Source organism: Charadrius vociferus, unplaced genomic scaffold (genome assembly GCF_000708025.1).
Source record: "Charadrius vociferus isolate BGI_N301 unplaced genomic scaffold, ASM70802v2 scaffold325, whole genome shotgun sequence".
NCBI classification, from domain to species: Eukaryota; Metazoa; Chordata; class Aves; order Charadriiformes; family Charadriidae; genus Charadrius; species Charadrius vociferus.
This window is the reverse complement of record NW_009648526.1, coordinates 4,536,536-4,559,613: the sequence shown is the minus strand read 5'-3', so window position 1 is coordinate 4,559,613 and position 23,078 is coordinate 4,536,536. Positions and strand designations below refer to the sequence as shown.

Genomic DNA, 23,078 nt, shown 5'->3' with positions numbered 1-23,078 from the left:
GGGGGGGAGGGGGGGGCTGGGGTTGGGTGTATTGTTAAACAGAACACTGCAGCAGAATCAGTAACATTTATGGCCTCTCTGGAAACTTTTTCTGCTTTGTGATAATTTTCAGCTTAGTTTGTGCAAAACTGCTCTCCCCATTTACTGGCATGGTTTAAAACAAGGCAGGTGACAACTCCATGCCATCCGTGCCCATTAAACAATGGGAATTAGATTTATACACCACCAAACCAGAAAACAAAACTTTCTGTTCTCTTGAAAAAAAAATAAGACGCCCACAGGTTTCTTTACCAGAAGAGTACCACATAAGGGTGTGGGACTGGGAAAACCAGATCAGGTAAGTAAGCTTCCTTATTTTGGGGAGACTGACACAGCTGTGTAGATATTACTGCAATAGTTCATGTCTAAATTACATTTTCGAGACTGCCTAGACCATGAAGATGTCAATTATGTAAATGTAATGAAAACCTGCATATATAAACATAACCCGAAGACACATAAGCCTGTTCTCATCGCTCCTGCATTCTCAGCAGACATCTGAAGTGCTATAAATAACTTCAGTGCGTTGCTGGTAGAAATAAAAAACGTGGTGCCGATACTGGCAGCACCAGCGGGACTGCCAGTGACGTTCAAGGAAAAGGGCTGCAACTCTTCTTCTGGCACAGGATCCAACTGTTCTACAGGGCCAGCAGGTTACCATTTACGTAGCTAATTTCATGGCGTTATATACCATAGAGTAAGGTTTGCATCTGCATACATCTTGTGCCTTTCCACAGCTTTTAGCCAAGACAAGCCGAAAACAGTTTACACAAACCTTAAAACCAAGGCAACTATTTCCTGGTCACTGAACTGCCTTCCCTGATGTACTAACTTTACCAACATGCTTCTTCAGTAGTCAAATACCTAAACTCCTTTATCGTCATTTTAGTTAGTTCTACCTTACCTTTTTATTCTGCAGTGTGATGAACTTGAAATATTTGGTCATTAATTCAGTAAGGACAAAAGTAATTATAACTAGGAGGGAAATCACTGCAGCCAGCTTCACTGTTATATCACCCATATTGGAAGTTCACTATCAAGCTCTGTATTACGAATGCTCCCTCTAGCAAAGAAGTTTTTTCTCCTCCTCTTTCTGCAAAGAAGAATTTTCAAGGCCAGGTTTCTACTCTGGCAAAATTACCTCAAAATCGTTTAAGTCTTTGGCAAGGCTTTTAAATGTATGTAGACTTAGTTTTAAGTGCATGCTATAGATTTGATTAAGTATCACCATTGGTAATCCAATGCGAAGATACAAAAGCACCTACCAAACTGAATGCTGGATCTCATTCTTGAATTCTACAGTCTGTTTCTCACTTAGATCTTCCCCCAAATTCTAAGTCCTAAAGTTGAAAGGAACAAGGTGGAAGTCAGTCATAATTTTTCTGGGTAGACATTGCTTGTTTTAAATATAATTCAGAAACTGATACATTAACTGACATGTTTTAAATCTGAACTCATCTTAACAGACTGTCATTTATACATAGTGTTTTCACAGCCTATCATATCTATTGTGCTCAGCAACTTTTGTATAAAATGGACAAGTGCTGCAGAATACTGTAAAGACAAGGTACATCAGCTGAATATTTAAACAACAGGGGGTTTGTTCAATTATTTCTAAAAAGAAAAATCTAATATGCACTCAACACCCAAGGAAAAAAGATAGTATCACTAGTCACTAACAGACTACAGTTTATTTCCTTCGGAATCTATTTTTTCAGTTGTCTAGCTAATTACTATTAAATTAATTGCTATAAAAGGGACCCTCAGAACACAGCAACAGTCAGCACTAGGATAACAGGTACACAATTGCAGATTTCTCTAGTGGGAACGATGTGCTGCAAGAGAGACATTATGCACACAGAGAGGTATATGGTGTTTAACTGTACTGAAGCGAACTTATTTTCAGGTTTTATGCAAGTTTTTCAAGTCTATTCAAATAACGTGAGTGAAGTGATCCTACCAGTTCGTGTATGGGCCCGACTCCCCTCTCCTCAGTTTTGATGTATCAAAAGAGCTCCTGCCTGCCATCACATCCTTACACCACCTTCAGAGCGGCAACAGCGCTCAGCAAATTTTGTCATGCTCAGAAAAGTAACAGGCTCTTGAAAACAGAGAACTGTTGCAGCACTGATGTCTTGCAGAAACTGTTAAACCTCAGACTCACCCCACTACTCACAGTTCTTCTATTTCAGTTGTCCCCAGGTGAGCAGAAATCCCATCCCTCGTGCCCATCATCCATCCATCCGACCCCCCTCCCCCAATAAACTTGGAACAGACATATGGGACATCAAGTCAGAAATGCAAGAAAACACCACCAAATAGAGCAAGCTCTTGCAGACCATGAAAACACATGACACTCCTGGTTTGATAATTGTCTGTAGCTGTACCAAACATTGGCATTTATAATCCAAAACCAGATGAAGCTACTTGAGGTTCTGAAGTACTTCTGACTTAGGAAGTTCTTCACAAACTGCAAGCCACAATGCAAAAAAACAAAACAAAACAAAACCCCAAACCCAAAACCCAAGACATACACATAAAACTCAGTATAGACCCCTAACCGCAAGCAGATCACCTAATTTCCTTATACAAAAGTGTAACATCTTTTACCGCTTCCATAGGACACACAGGATCGACGATCCAACAAGGTCCAATTAGGCAAGACAAACCATAGTTACTCCCTTGTCAGCAACCAGCACCAGCGACAGGTACCAAACCACCTTACTGGCAGCCTCCCCGGCGGAGGGAACAGTTGGGCGTTTTGCATTCATCTCCACTCTTCCACTTCCCTCTGCCAATGCTGGCAGATGAGGAGCAACAGGCAGGCAGTGCTGCACGATAAACTTCAATGCAAACTTCATATACATTGGCACAGGGCAGATGAGAGGAATTTCAGAATCAGCATTAGTAAATTAACAAACTGACAAAGTTAGTATAAAATTTGTTCTTTTCATTCTAAGCATGAATTGTGCTTTCTGCTCTCTTCCCCAAGTTGATATCGTGGCAATTCTAGTAGCACTGCAGCATGCGAAACTATGTGTTTCTCCTTCTTCACTTTCAGTCTCCTTTATTACTCCTGCAGTAATAAAATAGGACAACTGCACTTGTAGATACTGAGGTTCTGTTTTAGACCTGTTCCCTGCATCATACAGTTACAGTCACCAATAGACAGCTGTATGTGCTAAAATTCCATTTCACAGCAATTAGAAAGGATCTAAAGTTTCACTAAGGTAACTAGGATAGCACCACTGCTTCCCACCCAAAACATCCTTTAACCTTTGTCAAAACTGGGTTTCAAGCCAAATTCAGTGATAGCACCGAAATGTCAACTGTTTGGCATAGAGCCGAGTAGCCCACAGTATTCAAGCTAACAAAAAAATCTAACAACTAACATTCATGTCTACATGTGCGTACACAAACTGTCAGCTTCATATACTTTCACTAATATTAAGTGTGTTTACTCTCAGACGCTTGCTCACAGGGTCATACTGCACAGTTCATTTGGATATAATGAAAAACAGTATTACCCATTCATATGATCTCGCCAATGGATGGAGCTAGTTGCCCGAGAATCCCATACACAACAGACCACCACCAGCACTCAGTGAGGCTTCTACAGACGCTTTCCTCACGAATGACTTAAATACTAAGGAAACATTTTCCAGACATGCTTAACATCCTTTATTCTCCAAACCTGTATGGCTTTTATTTCCGTCATGTGGTCCAGGGTACTCTACAGCAGAGAATCTTCAAGCGGACCCTATATTGCAGATCTGCTTCACCTAACCAAGGTTGGCAGGAACAGAAAAGTACTTTTACAACCATAACTTGTTTGTGTATGTGTAGTTGAATACTCAATACTACTTTCCTTGGAAAAATAAAATAACATTTTTATACCAGAACCTAAGACAGAGAGATGAACAGTACTTCTGTATCCATCGAGTATCTGTTTCCACCATCAAAACCATTTGTTTGGAAACAAGAACAAGACTTGAGACATTATTAAAACTTCTCTAGAATTTGCTGGGCTAAAGCTGGCCAGTACATCACTGAGACAAACAGGAAGAACTGGGAGATGCAGTTTTTGAAGCTCACGTTTAATAGTGAATAGAGAACTACAGTAAATTAGAGTATTACATGTGAACTTACCTCCTGCAGAGCCTCGCGTATATAAAATATGTAAAGAACATAATCTCTTGCAAGGATAAAGATTGCAAAACACTGGTATTTTAAAATAAGAAAATGTGTTATTTTAGCACAGTTATTCTCAATGCCCATGTTTTAACCCACAAGCATTGGAATTTAACGACAATGAAAACATGTATGCGGTGTAAATTTGCCACTTTGAGAAACATCCCTACAGGTAGACAGGAAAAGACAATTCCATTGACAGGCTGCTTAGTAGAGAATTGACACATTTTTGAACAGCATCAATCTTCTCATTTCACTTATGAAACAACAGCAGCGCAAAAGCTGCCACTTTTCATTTTGATAGTAAGACATGACCCTACACTCTTTAAGAGCAGAAAGATCTTATTTGGATCACTACAATAAAAGTAACTCAGGAGAGTTACACCTTACAGCATGCCAGTCTCAGGATGTCCCAGAAACAAATGACACCACTGCAAACAGTCCATGCAGTGTAACTCCAGAGTTTTTCGAGTCCCACTGACTGCCTCCTTTTGTACCATTCCACATAATTCTTACAAGATCTGAACTAGAAAAGAACACTTAGAATTTTTACCATTAGAATTTTCTCCAAGATGCTTTGCATGTCATTTTGAAACCTTCCTTTCTGCCGATTCAAAAAAATACCAATGTATTATCACCAAGACAAATGAAAAATGCCATCCTGACATGAACAGGTTTTTTGCTATTCAAATCTTCTGCCTGCTTTTAAGAGTTGAGTAGTAGTAGTAATAGCAGCGATTACATCTTTCTAGGGCAACTCATGCCTGAGAAACCAACTAATTGGTCAGTAACAGTGCGGAGAGGAAACATCAGGGTTACACGCTGTTTCCCAGCATTATTTAAAAATAACTTCTAGAATTTCTTTTCTCTTTGAGAGTAACAGGAGCTCACTAGTTAGCCACCAAGTACTCCAAACAGGCCCGATAACAGGATTCCGCAGGAATACCTTTAAAATTGTGTAACTAGACTATATGTAAATCCACATGCTAAAACACTACCAAAGGCTTTGGAAGAAGAGATGTAATAAGTAAACTAGCACCAAAGTAGTGATGGATTCAAGGGGCAAGTCTACCACTCCTACTTGTGCCGAGTATTTCCAAGGGATCCACACTGGAGTTCACCATTTCAGAAGCCCTGCTGTGGACAACTCCAACTGACTCCACAGAAGAGCTCTGCTTCGTGTATGAACATAGGGCAGAATCCAGCTGTCTACTTACAGAGGAAAAAATAAGAATTGATTTTGTCTTGTTCACATAAATGCATTTCAGAAACAATAAGGTACTACAATCTCCTTTATTATTTTAAAAACAGTTTTATTCTGTATATTTAGAAACGTGGAATTTTAATAACTGCAGAGAAAAAAAATCAGCCACACCTGAATAGCTAATAACTCATTAACAGAATGCAGTGGTATATTATCTAAACAGTAGTAGTGCCATTGTGCCGTAATAAATTGTCTATTAGTAAAAAAATACATTTCAGGGCACATAGTACAGCATCCTTATGACAAATTACAGTAGGGATACTTTCCAAGAATTTAATCAAAGTAGAGAATTCCGACTTATATTCTTTAAATGCAGCACTTAAAAAGGTAACAACTTTGTGCATTTTAAAAAATGTCCTTGTTCGTATATTGTAGAAATGCTGCTTTATTGCTGCAGATGTCAAAGTTCAAGGCTCAAAAGGTATGAGAATACAAAGATATCCTTAAGAAACTTTGTTTGTTTTTATATATATTTATATATATAAAAAGGTAAAGCTTATAAAAGTTAATTTACAAACCAAGAACAAAAGTGGTATGCACGCGTTATATACAAGCAGTCTATAACATCTATAAATTTTCAAATGCATAGCAGAAAACATACCATCATTTTCTTCTGGTTCTCTTCTGGCTGATGAACACAAACAATACTCCTTCTCTAAACCAAACTCAAGGGTTTTTTAGTTGTTTTTTTTGTTTGTTTGTTTGTTTTTTCCTCTTTCTCCAATCTCTCATGATATATTATCTAGGTAAGCACAAAAGCCATACAAACTTGATACAGAGAACTACGAGAGCTAAGACTAGTAAAAACATGAGGGTAAGGCATCCCTGCTGGTTAATAGGTCTGTAATAACGTGGTTAATTTACAAATCCACAGAGGCAACTGAACCATAGTCATCCCACATGCTTTTCCCCCTCCCCCCTGTTCTCATGACAGTGTTTCCATACACAGTAAGCAGATGTGTTTGCATTAGCCTCTCGGCAGAGGAAAAGATCTCAACTGTGCTACCCCAAGCTGATTACCATTTCATTGGACAGGTACACCACAACTCACTGAAAAACTAGAGACCAAAATGCAGTCTTGTGAGTTACAAACACACAGTCGTAAAAACGCAGGCCAAATTCTATGTTTTCACCAGTGGAGTATGAATCAAATTCAGTTCCTCCGAATATAATTCCATTTGTACTTTCAGATTTTAAACAATGAAATACTAGTAGTGTCCTTCAAAAAAAAAAAGTGTGTGGGGGGGTGTAACAAAACAAAGCCCCACAAAAGAACAACCAACAAACCAAAGCATACAGAACCTGCAAACCCTACCTTGTTCCCACTGTACACTCCCTGCTTGTGCATGTATTGTGACCATGGTTCAAAGAGTGTACTTGCTAAACCATTGTTAGTTAAAGCAAGATGCTGAAACACTAAGATCCATTATCACTTATAGAACAGTTAATACTTGATAGAGTGGTTCAGTTTATATGTAAGGTCCATCTCAGTTTCACATTATTTACTCAGTCAGCTAACTTAATATTTAGAAGTGGTCAATTAGGACTGAGACACAGTTTGCTCCAACAAGATAGTTTGGATCCCCGGGAAGAGACTTGTTCTGCCAGGTTTTGGGGTCACCTGTGGGAGGAAAACACAATGCTGGTGTTTAGTATCCGCTGTCAAACAGTGTACATCTTGAAACAACCGAGCTTTTGGACAGGAGCTTTTAAGTTCTGAATCAACACCTGTTTGTTTTTAAAAAATCTGCAGTTTGTATGTTATTAATAAAAAAATTAACCCTTTATTTTCATATAATGCAGGATAGATCAGTTATTCAAAACAGATGCTGTGGCACGTGGGAACTGCTAAATATAAGTCATTCTACTCTACAGCACCAACACAGCGCTGCCCTTTGAGAAGTGTTAACAGTGAAACAGGTATTCATTGGCTCTTTCCTAAATTGCCAGAAGAAAACACGATGTTTTAAAAGCTTATCTGGGTAGGATGCCTTTGAAGTTTCTCGGAACAGTTCTGAAGAGAGATGAGTCAAATCACAAGCTATCTTGTAACTAAACACTATGACACACTAGTGGTTTTACTTTCTATTACGAACATTATTGTAGACAGGCTTGCAGTCATGTTGCAGCTCCATCCAGTACACTCATCTAAAAGCCTTCAATGCTGACATTCTAAAAAGGATTCCAGTTAACTGGTATGCACTTAAAAAGATCTTATCTACTCATGGTCAAAGGTCCCATGTAACACTCTGTTACAAGGGGAAGTCATCGGCTGCCATCTCACCAGACAAAGGCTACATTCCACGTGCACAGTCAATTGTCTCTCTCAACTGGAGAAAGTATTCTTCATTTACCCACCTAAACCCACTACTAAATGCTGCCACTATACAAAAAGTGTCATTGTCCCACTGTACAACAGTGAATATTGCACTGAAGTTCTCTTAAGCCTTCCAGATAAATGCTTGGCCGCCAACATCTGCCTGGAGAAACGTGCAACAAGTTAGAGAACCCAGTCACACAGACTGCAAACACCTGAGACTTCCATACTCAATGAGACTGATGCAAATTCAACATAATTCTCTTGACCTCACGAAAACAAAACGAAGTACACAATGCACTGAGCGATGGCAACATCTGATGTAGGGACTAAAAACAGAAGTGGTCTGTGCATAGTTAAGAGAATGCAAACAAGTTTACTGCAACCAGCTGAGACTGCATATTTCAGTCCAGAAGCTCAATAATGCTGGAGGATTTTCCATTTTACAGATGCAGGGAATTCCATTCAAAACTCACATGACCAAATATATTAGGAGAAAGGTAAAACAGACCGTAGGACAACCAGGTCCTAGTCTTGCACGTGAGAATGGCAGACTTTTTTCCAACTTTTCCTCCTACATACATAGTACAGATTAGACTGTAGCAAGTGCAGCCTCTAGCTGTTGAGGATGTTTTTCCCATACTTACATACAACTGCTTTGAAATAAAAATAAAATGATCTTCAGTATTTTTTACTAATACATTCTAACAGGTGTGGCCATAAAAAGCAACTTTTTTTCCCCAGTCAGTTTTAATACCAGAATCATTCAAGCTTTTGAAGGGGCTTAAAATATTGATATATGAGGCTTTAATGTGGCAGAAAGGATGTTAGTAAGTGCAAATGAATGTCACTTTCAGGACAGAACATGGATACACTGAGAAAAGATGAGGTAGAGCAGACGACTGAAGAGAGAAAAAACCCAGAGTTGTACAGACTGTTATTATAAAGCCACCTCAAAAATCAGAGTCCCATAACCAACTAATTTAGAAAGAGAGAAAACAATTATTTATTTAAGACACAGTATGGTCTACTTACATATCATAAGACAGAATTGCCTAATTTTAAAGTTTGTCTCAAAAGAGCAATGTTATGATATACATCCCATTTCAGATTAACAGAATGTGGTGTTATATTTACAGTACAGAAAGTGTTAGGGGTTAAATATACACGCTCTTGCTCTCACCCACACATGCGCGCACACACACATCCCACTGTGGAAAGGGAGAAAAATGCCTCAGTAACCGCAGTTACTGTTTAGATCATTTGAGTCCTCTCCCTTCCCTTCAAGTAAGTTCATGAACAGGTGCTATTAGTTACAAAGGAAGTGTTGTGTCATTTTTGTACAGTTGTCCTATCTTTTGGGACCCTATCATTTCTGAGTCTGTGTTTTAACACTGCCATGTAACCACACATTGTTAAATAGATGCATGCAACACATGCATATAATAGCTTATAAAAAACAACTCGAAATTATTGCCGTTAATACCTCTAGGTTATTGAGTCCCCATCGAGGGGATCGATGCTTTAATCTTTCAAAGCATCAGTGCTTTGGTGTTGACAGTGACAGATACATTGGTGACGAAGGTAGGCATACACGGTGGCTTAAATGCTGTATACAGAAGTACATCGTGCAGTCATTACTTAGATCATACGGACACGTTAATGGTTTGAACCTTCCACCATAAATTTTGAAGGTAGCTGAATAAAGCCTTAAGACTTTTTTCCCAGATGTGCAAACATTCCTTTTTGTATCTCTGTAACCTCACAGCCGTTTCATGAAATTGCTTGAAACTTGCCCAGAATTCTCAATTAGGCTCCTCACTGAATTTCAGCCAATACATTTTTCCCCTCATCCCAGAAAGCCACAGTGAGGTAAAAGTGAACAGGTAAATGAATGTGCAACCTAGTCGCAACTTTTACTATCGACCAGAAACTTCTGGGTAAAAGGCAGTAGAGGAGGAATAGGCAGGAGCAGGCAAGAGAAGTCTTGTGGGAAATCCAGCTACATTAGAATGAATTGTAAATGCTTTTACTGAACACTATAGTTTTCTTAAATGACCCAATTGTTAGCATCAACTTGCACACATGGAAACAGTTAACAAGCGTTAAATCATGATTTATGAGCATGCAGATTGTTAAGATTTGCCAGAGTCCTATATGGTTAATTAAGCAACAGACAAACACCAGTTAATGTTACAAAGGCCAATCAGAGGTACATAATCATTTCCTCTCAATTTAGTGCGACTATCATTTCAAGTGTATTCAGCTGGAGCAGTCCTCAAGAAAGAAGACAGGATAGAAAAATACGATAATATTTAATAGACTAGAGATATTTACTCTTTTTCTGCTATCATGGCTTTAGCTATGAATTTGCACCATGAGTAAATGTAAGAAAGACATTTGTAATGAAAGTGAAATGGGAGAGTTTGACACAAATACAGTGATTGAGTTCTTTATATTACACAGCATCACCTTCAGCCAAATTAACTTAAATTATACGATAGCACCCAAAAGCCCCAAAAGGACAGAGGGAGGACAGCATACCCGACGAGGAGTCGGAGGATTTTAGAGCAAAAGACCAACCATCAGGGGTCATAGACGCACAATGTGGCAGGCGCAGCTCCACTGGCTTCAGGAATTTTAGTCCATGAGGCCCACACATTACCAGGGGGCTGAGAAGTGTTTCACCTACAGTTAAGGGAAAGAAAAACCTGTTAGCAGGTCTTCTTGAAATAGGTCCAAAGTACTGCATAATTACATTGCAGAGCTACTCAGCAACTTTGCTTTAAAGAAAAATAGGTACATTTTGAACTGTCAGTAAAGAATAGCACTTAGCAAGATTGTCTCTCAGTCTCTTTCAGAGCACTCAAGTGACTTTTCAATGGAACATACCACAATCCCAAAATGAAAAAGGATAAACAAGTCTGGATGATTAAATCATGTTATGATTATTTTTTTTGGGCCACCAATTTCTAAGCAGGTGCACCAAAAGAAACAAATCTCCAAATCTGTAAGCAGCCTTGTTCACGCTTCTCTCTGCGCTACGGCTGCGATGTTCTGCTTGTACGGATTTATGGCACGCCGGGCCGAATAAAGCCTGCAGCAGCTCGAGGGCCTACGAGCCTCATCCTCACGGTCAAAAGAAAACGTATACAAACAGATAGGTCTACTTTTAGTTTAAACCTCCAAATGTTAACGTAAGATTATTCAGTTGAGGAACGTGCTACATTTAGTTTACAACTACTGAAAGTAACTGCAGATTGTAAGCAGTGCTTTAACGGCAAGTTTATGACATTAACCCTTTTAGTTTCTTGACTTGAGGGAATCAGAAATCCGACAGGTCAGAAAATGCATTTACACTAGACTAGTGGTATGAAAGACAGACTTACTATGAAAAAATTGTTCAACTAAGATATACCACTCAACACTTATTAGTAAGAGAGTCAGGAATATGCTTTTAATAATATAAAAGTTAGATATTTTTTTTTTTAAACAGTGAAGCTGTTTTCTTTAGAGAAATTGAAAAAAAATAAGATGCTGGCTATTTTCAAATGTTGAAGTAAATGCCAAATATTTAACTCAAGCCAAATTAGTTTAAAATCACATGCTTAGTAGTTCTTTTGGTCCTCACTGTAACACGAAGAAATATTTCTAATAAGAACACCTATATAAATCCCTGCACTTTGCGAGGGAATCTACAGTTTCAAAGATTCTTAAAAAAAGAATTTAGAACCTTTCTTTAGTGCGCTAAGTTTTAAATCAGTACTTAAGTCTACAAGTTAAATATGCTCAAGTTATAATTCAGGGTGTCCATCTTGCCCACAACTTTCAATATTAAGCAGAATACTGCTTCCCTTATACTTCTTTTGTGATGTAGACTCCGTATCTTCATACGGAAATATATGTTATATATCGAAGCATATTAAGTTATTTCCATATTCTATTTTGCTGTTGTTAGAAGAGTTAAACAACAGAACAGTGTCCAGTACCAGCTCTTACCTTTCTCTTTGTCCAAAGGTGGAAGTATACTGTTGTCTCTGCAGACTTTGAAATATATTTCCTGTTCTATTCCCTCTGGAATGGCTCCTTGTGGTATAATAATACTAACTCCAGTCTCTATGGAGCTCAATACACCACCATTGCTGTTAAATACACCTCTTGCTGTGGCTACAACAGTGTGTCCGTCTTCTTCCTCCTCATCCTCGAGTGCTGAAGGGCTGAATATAAGACAGAAAAAGCCTAGCAGTTTTATCAATATTTTCTTCCTGAAAGTCAGCGGCATGCTTTCCTCTAACAGTTTAGCAGAGCACAGCCTGGAGTAGTCTAGCTCTGATTTTCGGAAAACATTAAATGTGTCCCACACTCAATTGTGCAGGACAACTAAGATCAAAGTAGTTCAAGATCTGCCACGAGAAGAGAACATTTTCACACACACCCCACCCCGCACCAGCCCAAACTCTGAAAACATTCAGAAAATAGTTAAAGCAAGAATTTTGACCAATTGAATCTTATGTTTTCAAATGCCTGCTTCTGGGATTATACAGAAAGAGCTTGCCCCAGCTACACACTTCAGCTTCGTAAAACTAAATGTAGTAACAGCTGAAAGCTTCTTTTTCTTCCCAAAACTCCATTAGGACTTTAACACCATAAGGAGTAATAATTCTTATTCAATCCACACTGAACCCTTCTATTCCAATATACATTGAAAACAAAGCCTGTAAAAAAAAAAAAAACCAAACAAAAAACCCACCCACTACCAAAAAAACCCAACCCAAAACCGCCAAAAAACCCGCAAACCACCACCAAAAAACACCCCATACAAGACAAACATGTATCCTTATCAAATGGCTAGTATGAGTAGATTGCAGATCAATTTCTAAAGAATTTCACTCAAATAACCAGTAATTTCAAGATTTCTAGCAGTCTACAAACCTACACTGCATCAAAACGTTTCTCAGGTGCTTAAGAAATAGGATTAATTCTTCTATTACAAATGTGAGTTTCTGAAACATCAAGCAAGATTTCAAGTCTGGTTCAGGCATTATTATTTTGAAATCAAAGAATAAAACACTGTACCACAAATATTACTGAAAAGAATTTAACAAGTCATCAAATAGCTTAAGATAGTATTACAATCTTGTTGCTCTTGACGTAGTTCTTGAAGCATATTAGGCAAGCACGAGCTGCTTTTAAGCAGTTCTTGTTTTCTCTCATAGTAAATAGAGCCAATCTGAAACTGCTAAAGTGACTTTCACTTTTTTACGAGTATTTTTAAAATATCCCTTACGTGTGTGTACCATGAGGTGTCTCTCTAAGCACACAGAATAAATACAATGTGGTGCCACAGCTATCCTTAGAAATTAATTCCATCTTCTAGAAACAAATTGAGAGGACAAATGATTACTACCTACCGGAAGATTTGTAACTATAGTATGAGGAATGGGAAATAAAAGCCATGCCACTTTCTAATAACAGGATGCAAGATGATACAGGAACATAGGACATACTTTAAGTATCTATCCAAATGCTCTTTAATGCCCTTTGGCAGAATTCTGGCATCACAGTATCAACCTTTCAACTGTTACATCAACAGAAATTGGAAGCGTGGGGGCAGGGCGGGAACTGATGTGTTTTTCAGAGGTTTCATAGATGAATGCCTACAGACGTACTAATGGAAAGAAAAAAGCAGCAGCTTACCTTACAGGAATGGCTTTAGGCACAGCATTAACATTATTTGGTTGATATTTAGGCTTGTCGACAGCAAAGGTATCCATTCCACTATCAAACTCAGGAGGCTGCGATGAGCTGTGTGCTTTCAAAATTGGTTGAGGAGAATTTGGAGATTTTGATGGCAACTCTGGTTTATGTTGAGCTTCATTTGGCAAGAGATTATGGTTGAATTTAGGACTTTCAAACTTGCGCTCAAAGGGCCTTGCAGCACTAGTGTAAGGTTTTGTTGTAAAGCGGTTGTAGGAAGGAGTGACTGTTTTCTGGATCTGTTCAGTTCCATTGACGGGGCCTTTGTCAGGGAAGCTTTTCTGAGGATAAAAAGTGGACTGCACAGTGTCCTCTCTTGAGCATCTGAAAATCTCTGGCTTATTCTGAGGTGGAGGAGGGTCAGACACAGAGTTAACTGCAACGCAAATAAAAATACCAGAACTCAGTGACCATCAGAAATTCTAGTCACATTCACTATGGCATAATAACACACTGTAGTCAATTCTTAATCTACTATATAAAATATATATAGGTTCAGCCTAATTCTCTTAGATAATGCATCCTCCTACTATATTTCGGATGCTCAGGCAAGTTATCTAATGGTTCATTAAACACAGGTATTAGATACAATGGTATGGCCTTTCAATAAAAAGGTTAGACTGATTTATACCATGACCAAAAAAATAGGAAACCAGTACTAAATACTACAATGCACCTGCACAAACTGGAAAAATGAGTTGGGCTGGGCAATCCTCTCCAGGCGAAAGTGAAACCAACTTTTTCTTCTGTTTTTAAAAACCTACAACTCATGCCTAAAGAATTCTGGTCCAAAGCATAGAGAGATACATTTTTTAAATACTGGAAATTTTACTTCATCTTCACTGAGACCACTAAATATAGAAGAGACAGTTATAGTGACTGTTAACACCTGGAAGTTGCAGTTTCAGCCAGGTTCACGCAATCTTTTCACAAAACTCAACCTCACTATAGTAAAAAGCTATTTTCACTAGTAATTATTCCAAGTTTCAGTTAGAGAACACCATAGTTACCAGTGCAGACATGCTGAAGAAACCACAGAAGCCCCTGACAAGGGATACCGCTACCATCTGAGCCAGGCTGGCTTCCCAGCTGCTCACCTTCTGAAAGTGCAGGCTTGTGATGTGCTGGGAGAGACAGGACAGGACTGTTAATTGACTGAGGTTGTGTGTACTGGACCGAAGGAGCAGGAGGAGGAGTTGTAACTGGAGGGATTGGCTCATAGCGTTTTTCACCAACAGGCCTATCCATTGATTCTGTATCGGTTGGTTTCCCCCTGTTGAAATAAAAGAAAAACCCCACATTTGACTGTTTGGTTTCCTCATGGCTCTGAGCTCCTGCATTCACTGCTATTTTTTTCTTCTATGATCACCTGATTTCCATCTCTTCCTATAAACATTAAAACACGATTTTCTTTCATATCCTGTCTCAAGTATAAAAACATTTATTGATCAGCACAAGAGATTAAGACAACATTGAATCTTTAGGAGAAGATTAGTAACACAAACCATGGCAAACAAAAGGCAGATGACATTTCAGGTGTATTTGCATAATTGCCTAACAAGATCTTGACTGTTCAATTTCATTTGGGGTAATTTCAATGAAGAAGCGTTCTCTAATTTATCAGGTCTTCAAAATAAAAATATAAATCCACTTTTTTGGAGGGGCGAGTGGGTTGTTTTTGAAAAGCATAATTAGCCAATAGGACAACGGATTCTAGTACAACTTTTCTAAATACACCTAGTATTTGAACAATGCCATCTTAATTAGAAATGTAATCAGCTTAAGCTTCACTAGCTTTATGTGCATAGTGTAGATATACTAGAAATATTTCTCCAAAAGTTTAAGAAAACTTTAAAGTCTTATTTTCAAAATATTTATTTCAGGAAATGACTGATTTCACAAACACCTGTAATTTTGGACTGCAATATATTGCACTTGCATTCAGAATTTGCATGTTTAAAATTTTAAGTGCACATAATGCCTGTGATGAAATGTAACAGTGAGAGGACACCTGAAAACATCCTCACATCAACAACAGTCTTACCACTTGATGTTCCTTTTCAAGTAGTCATAGCTAGTGTAAGAGCCAAGAAATCTAGGTGATGGCAAAGCAAACAGCAATAGAAGAATGAAAGAAAATAGTCATTCTATCTTGAGCATATTATTTCTTCACACTTTTTATGTTAGTCCTAGCAGTTCTCATATGACAAAGTTTATGAAACAAAGACACACTACTTTTTAAATGATCACCTACTATATTTAGCATGAGCGTTTTGTCAGTGAATTAGGAGGTGGTCAAGATCTCAAAGTGACAGGTATCAAAAGTAAGAACGAGATTACACTAAGCCACTTGTTACAATCTGTATAAACAGAGTTATTCAATATATTGAAAAACGGGAGTAAAATATAAATCCCATCTCTCACTGGTCCAATTTGCATTAATTTCTTCAGACTTAACATACACAGAATGATGATGGTTTTGTATTGCAGATCATGTACTGAGGGTACATTCACAGCAGATTTTTCTATAGCGCTATCAGGTCGTCCAATAGCAGAGCACACATCATAAAACACTTCTGATTTTGTTCAACAATTCCTAGTTTATATGCTGCAAGAAAAACCCATTTTGCATCAGGACAGCTTTCCTTCATCCCTTCACTTTCTGTAGACTCACAAAAATGTAAGAGGCAACAACTGTGGACACCAACAGCCTTACTGCTTCAGAGAAGTATGTTATGAAACTAAGAAAAGGGCTGATCAGATTTTGAAAGTCTGCTTGATGACCACATGAATGTGATCCTCAGCAAGCTGAAGAGCACCTGCACGAACATATCTCTAAAATCAGTGTCGCAAAATAAAAAAGATTATTTTAGATCTGCTGTATAAGCTTCCATTCCCACTGATTTTATATGAAGCCATTCATTCAACAACAGAAGTTATATTACTGCGGCACTCACCCACTCTTGTCTTTATTCCAGGCAGGTAGTAGGCGCTTTCTCAGAAACTGCCGCCCTGAAACCCCTGCTTCCCAGAGGGGCTATTAGCCAGGGGAAGGCAGCACCGCAAAAGCCCACAGAAAAAACCCAACACACTCCATGCCTAATCAGAACTGCTTGCCAGCTTTGTGAGGAATTACAAAATGGAGAACAATAGTACATGTTGATGGAGGGAGCAGAAGAGAGAGTTGTGACAATACAAATACAGCCAGAACAAAGCTGTGCTTAACATAAAGCCTTCTGTCCTATGCTCCTGACCAAGGATCAGCCACAATCTCAACCACATCGCTCAGAACCTGTATGCAAAGTGGTCCAGGACAAAATGCTTGCTTACAACTTGTGTGTGTATAAACGAAGCTCCTCTAGTTATTGATATGTTTTCTAAGCTGTTTCCCGCTTCATTTTGGTTACAAACCTGCTAGTTTAATTTGAAACGAAGCAGGAATAAACCACTAGAACGAACCAGTGGGCAACAGGTTATAAGCCTCCGTGTACAACAGAAAACTTACTGAGTTGCGCTGCTAATCTCCAGTTCCCATCCAGAAGGCTCCAACTCTGTACCAGACACGTAAGAGCTCAGCTGGAACAGCTTAAGAAGTTAACATAGGACACTGTTCCTTACTGCCTCCTCAGATGAGGCTGTAACTAGTCATGTGAGTAGTCCTAACCCTACTTAATATAAAATTTAAATAACCTATCTCCTTCTGCAGCGTGTCAAACTAATGCAGGTAACGCCACTGAACCAAGAAGGAACAAACCCACTACTCGGCCACGAGGGAGCAGCCTCATGAACTGCTCCAGCTAGATCCACTGAAACACGTCCATTTACAAGTTCTACTATTTTCTCACATCAACAGGAACTACCCCTAACTCTACAGTCACTGACAACTGTAACATGCAGATATGACATTACCCATACAAAGCAGCCTTAGTAATGGCGTAGGTTTCCTAAATGATGCAAATAAAACCCCAACAAATTAAAAGAGTAAACAAATTTGTACACATGTAATGGCAAAAACACATACTTCCACTCAGTGGCAAAGAACTCTACATAATTTAATGTACATTAATATTTGAAACTGAAAAAGTTGTAGCTATTGCTTGTGAATAAATAAAATCTGGCCTCTGTACCCAGAATACATTATATGGATTATGCAGGAGCAAGAGATTGCATAATCAACAGTTCCTGAATCATCCAAATTTAGACCTGTTTATTTTTAGTAAAGTTTATTCACAGAATAGCGATTACGATATAAATTCAGTGGAAAAAAAAGATGAATAACAAGCAAGTAACAGGGTACAAACTGGAAGCTGGTCAAAGGAAAGTCCTAAATATGAACGCTTGCTCTAGACAGGAATTGGTTTGTTTCCACGCAAGGACACTGCAGTATGCTTCTAGAAGCACTACTGTCCAAGTGAGCTGTGTTCTTGTTTATTTCTTTTGACTTACTTCCACTAATATTTCAGTCTTTGTCTGTTTGCACTGGCCTACCCTGGGTAAATTTTCTTTCCCATGCCTGTCCCTTCCTGTTAAGGGTTACATTCTTTCATAAAGAAAAAACACAACACATTTTTGTCCCCTGACATATGAAACTATCAGACTTAAAAACAGTATTATCTGACTCCTCTGTGGCAGTAAGTTGTCACCTTCCCACAAGTACGAGTCCTGAAGTTACACACTAACTCACGATCAAAACAAAACCAGAATTGAGTGGCCAAAGCACAGAAGCGTCATGGCAGACAGAAGTAGTAGGTAGAAGCATGAAACAATCTCTCTCAAATATTGGCTGCTCTGCAGAAAAAAATCAATAGTTGTGCGTATCTCATATTTTTCAGCATGAGTCACAACACTGCAGATGATATCAAATCTAGAACGATGCTCCCATGCTCCCCATCTGAAGAATTTTACAATCATCACGATTACTTAATGAAAGCTTACAGCATTTCTCCCAAAGCATTACTTACGTTTACAATCGCAATACAGCCCATGTCTACAGACCAAAATGGATTATCTATGAGTAACATTGTTTTTTGTATGTGGGAACGTAATTCTGAAAGCTACTACAATACATTAGGAGGCCAGCCAAGACTTTTTTTTTTTTTTTTTAAAAAGGTATCTTCCTATGATGCCCAGAAAACAGGACAGGTATGCTGCCATCTTTCCATCAGAAGACACCAGGCAAGTGAAAAGGAAAAATAAAGAACATCTTTGAATGAGAATCAGAATTGGTTACAGATTACTATAAGCATTCCTTCCTTAGCATATAAAAAAATAAGATATGATACAGTTACCATATGCAGACTTCTTGATTAGAAAAAAGAAAAAAAAAAGGTGAATCCTTTAAAACCTATCAAGTTTTTGGAAAGATTCCAATATTCTCAGTTCACAGAGGAAGACTTTGGAGATAAGACAATATTATAGAAATAAGAACAGGATTCCCAGTCCCAGTAGCTCAAATCCTTTAAGACAAGCACTGGAACACAGTGTATCAAGTCCATGAAGACATCTTGCACATACACTTAACGCTATAAAACTTCAGCAAGCTAGTTTATTATTTAACTCTAAAGATATCATTTACATTAAGGTTGCCAGATTTTCAGCTTGACCTGCATAGTCCAGATGCAAGCAGAGATGCAACCCAAGCCTTCAGAAATGCCCAATTTTCAGCCTACATGCAGCAAGCCAAGATAGCTTTTCACAGGAACAGCTACAAACACATTGTTATGGTTTGATTTAAACGTAGGTAACTGTGGAGAGTATTCACAAAGTTTGCGCAAGTATCTTCCAAGATCGACAGTTCTTTACCTGAGCTAAATCTGTGTATGAGCTTTCACACAATTTCTGTATCAAAATGTTCCAAACCAAGGAAACAGAACAATACAGGAAACAGATGTTTCCATCAACAGATTAAACTCTGGCCTCAGCAATATTCCCTAAAGGCTCAGTTTCCTAATGTCACACATGGGTAATGTGTACAAGTCTGTCTGCAGAATAAATACATGCAGAACTGGAATGAACCAAAACCTTTCTTTGAAAGATGTTTAAGCGCTCAGTACTAGCTAGACTAAGGAAATACTTTGTTATGTTCTGTTAGTAAGTGTAAGCAAAAGAAGCAGCACATTGAAGGTCCCGAAACGTACAAAAATAGTCATTTCCTAAAATAAAACCTTATGCAGTTGTGTGTTTTCAAACTAAAGCTAAATCTAAATGGAGAAATTGACTTTGTGAACACAAAATAATTTCAATTAGCTGTTATGAACCCCTGGAGTTCCACTGACGGAGGCAGAATTTCTGTTTTAGTTCTATACACCTCCCTCCTCTTTCAAAATAAAAAAAGAAATCTTCCAAACTTACTTAGAATAATTGGTGAAATTCAGCTGATTCTGTGAATGTATTGGTTTAGTGGGCTCAGAATGATGGCTGGCAGGAACCTGCGCAGATGGCTTATTTTCAAAACTCCTGCGATCAAAGTATGACAGCTGCTTTCGGTAATACTCTTCATCTTCTTCAGGATCATAATGATTTGAACGCACAATATCTTCAGGTGGCTTCACTTGAGGTCTCTGTGGTTCTGGGGCCCTAACCAAGAATAATATCATATACAGTTGTCTTGCACAGTTGAACAAGCATAAGTACCTGAATTAAAATTCTATTTTATAACCTAGCTGGTAATAAAGCAACCAAAATATAACTCTTATAATTGCACACCTTGCCTTTTTAACCTATACTGCGTGCAAATTAGATAGCTGTGACATAACATATAGAAAGAAAATCCTTATTTCGCTTTTACCTTACCTTTCCCTTTTCTTTTACTTTCTACTTATCTCAATTAAACATAGGAAAAAAGTAAGATGGAGATATTGGCTAAGTTTCTTCCTCAAAAATGTGAAACAAACATAGTGTCCTCCTGCCACTTCCCAGCAACCATGTCCATGAGAACGGACTTTATGCCCTGCCTTACTATTGACATAGAAATCACACTGACACACGTTGACTCTCCACTCTCCAATCTGAACCACTAAGATGTGTTTTCTCAATATTCTAATCTCATGCTGAAAACTAAATTTAATTAATCAGTTGTGCATCTACCTGTAAGTTGTTTTGTCGTGTTCATACTGGCTTTGAGAAGTTGGTTTTGGACCACTCACAGTTGCAAGTGTAGGCTTAGGTGCTAGTTCTGGAGGCTGTAAGGGAAAGCACAGCACATTTTCTTAGATTGTAACACTTACAAAGATGCGGCACTTTAAGAGTAAGAAAACCAAGACCGCCTCCCCCTCCTCCAAAAGAAAAAACAGAATGAAATACTAGTGAAAGATGAATTGGAGGAGTTTTCAGCACAGCAAGATCCCCTTCAGTGTTTTCACAAAAGTTTTCAGCTTCTGCTTTTAAAACATACTGTAGTTAGGTTGCTAAGAGGCTATTCCACAAGCAGCAAAGCTTTCTTCCCAAGACAGTATTTTACTTCTTGCAATGTAGTCTCATTAGCAAAAAGTAGCAACTAAAAAAATGGAATTACTTACCTTGACAGCTGATGTATCACTTGGGTCCTTCATTTTTTCTAAAGATGGTGATCTTCTTCTTTCAAATATCTTAACCCTACTTCGCACAGACTGTGGTTTCATGGCTGGATCTTCTTCTTCCTCTGCTAGAGATGGCGGCGTAGGCAGTGGTTTACTGTTAGAAGGCAAAACTTCTGGTTTGGTTTGTGATGAAGGGGGAGGAGGAAGAGAAACACCTGATGTGCCATGAGAAGGCTCATAATGTCCAGCTTTAGCGTTATAAGCTTGAGGAGGGCCTTGTTCATAGCCCCTTACATGTGGATCAAAGTACTGCTTCGGTTCTGGAGATCGAGATATGGCTGACTGGTATGGCTGAGCTTCTTGTTTGTATCTACCATGCGTGTCATATCCGACAGTATGCTGATCTTCGTATCGCACTTGTGGTAAGCTGAAGTTTTTGGGTGCATGCTCATAGCGAGGTCTGCCGTCATAGCTCATTGGAGGGGGTTCCTCAAAACGAGGTTGTGCTGGATAATAGCTGCGTTCTGTGCTCTCTTCTATATTTTGCCTGGAATCGAGATCCCTAGGAGGCTGGTTTTCATAAACTGTTCTTGTTTGGTTATAGGGCTGTTTTTCATCATAATATGCCCAGTGCTCCTCATAGGGAGGCACACGGTCATCATAATGTAAGCGAGGGTCATAACCACGAGAAAACTGATCTACATAGTTTGTAGAATCATACCTGTATGTCGACTGTTCATAGTCCCTACTCGGCTGTTTTTCTGCATACTGAGCCTGGGATTCATAGATCAGATTTGGGTCTCTTTCCTGTCTCTGTACTGGGTGATTAACTGCTGGCTGTTTTAAGACATAGCTTTGTCTGGACGCTTCTTCGTTAATATACGGATCTTTTCGGTATACCTGTTAAAGAGAGAGGAATACTTTTCAGTTAAAATGAAAAGTAACTGCAGCTGCATTTGAAACGCAATACTTTAAACAAACCTAAATGTTAATAAATATTGGCTTTAATTTTGTTTAAAAGCAGAATAATTTGATGCAGTTGTTCGCAATCACAGGAAGCTGAACTTGGTGATTCAAGAGACCCCTTCCAGTCCTATTTTCAAGCAAAAACGTGTCAGTAGATTAAAAGGAAAAGACAAAGGTAACAGTCTCTCATCTTTGGGGTTTGGTGTTGGGGGCGGGGGGGCAGGCACGACAGACACTTTTTAGCAGGGGGTAGGAAGAGTGGAAGTAAATCGATTTACATATTTAAGTTAGTTCTAACATTGCTGAGGAAGTATATAAAGTCATCCAACAAACTGGATTCATCTTCATGATGAAGGATTTGGCATGATTTGAAGTATGCAAAGATCTAGTGTCATTTTAGGGAAATAACATTTTTCTCAAGGCCTCATTAATAAACAGTAGAACAATGACAAGCTAAAAAAAGTTACACAAAGTAAAATCAAATACAGAATGCAGCCTGTTTTAAAAAATGTCATCTTTTTGAGAAATGGAAAGTATACAGTCTGAAGCCATGCACACAAAACATTAGATGATGCTTAGCAATTCAGATGCACTGTTTTGGTTTTTTTTGTAACCTGCATGATTTCTTACAGGAAAAAAAAAAAACATCAGAAGGAATTCTACAAATAAGGGCAAAACAAAAAGATCATGTGCTAGCTTGATGTATAGCAGGAAATCAGCGCAACAGTGTGGCACAGGTACCTTTGCTGGATCTATATGCGGCGATAAGGATGATGGCTCTTGATCTCTTAGGACTATATGAGCTCCCTCAGTACTTGATGTTCTTAAGGGGCCCGCTTGTGGTTGGTAAGAGTTGTAAGGAGCAGCGGTAGGCTCCTCCAGTCTGACATTAGTTAGGTTTACATTAGCATTTACTGCAGAGGTTGATGAGGTTGCAGGGTTTGATTCAGGCGACGGGGAAAGGTAAGGGACTGCAGGTGAGGCTTCTGCTTTCTGTGAAGTGTTTAAAATATTTTAAATATACTGC

General features: G+C 38.6%; 1 protein-coding gene across 1 annotated transcript in view; it reads right to left on the bottom strand.

The window, feature by feature from the left end:
* Positions 1–6,920: 6,920 nt before the first annotated feature.
* TJP1 (tight junction protein 1) overlaps positions 6,921–23,078 on the bottom strand; it is a 154,239-nt gene continuing 138,081 nt past the window's right edge. The window contains exons 20-28 of the mRNA XM_009885753.1: positions 22,793–23,044; positions 21,086–21,985; positions 20,655–20,749; positions 19,920–20,144; positions 14,633–14,841; positions 13,509–13,944; positions 11,811–12,028; positions 10,416–10,499; positions 6,921–7,115 (exon numbers count right to left, since the gene is read on the bottom strand). Of these exons, the coding sequence (XP_009884055.1) occupies positions 7,021–7,115; positions 10,416–10,499; positions 11,811–12,028; positions 13,509–13,944; positions 14,633–14,841; positions 19,920–20,144; positions 20,655–20,749; positions 21,086–21,985; positions 22,793–23,044 (2,514 nt within the window). The 3' untranslated portion in view covers positions 6,921–7,020. The remainder of the gene's footprint in view (positions 7,116–10,415; positions 10,500–11,810; positions 12,029–13,508; positions 13,945–14,632; positions 14,842–19,919; positions 20,145–20,654; positions 20,750–21,085; positions 21,986–22,792; positions 23,045–23,078) is intronic.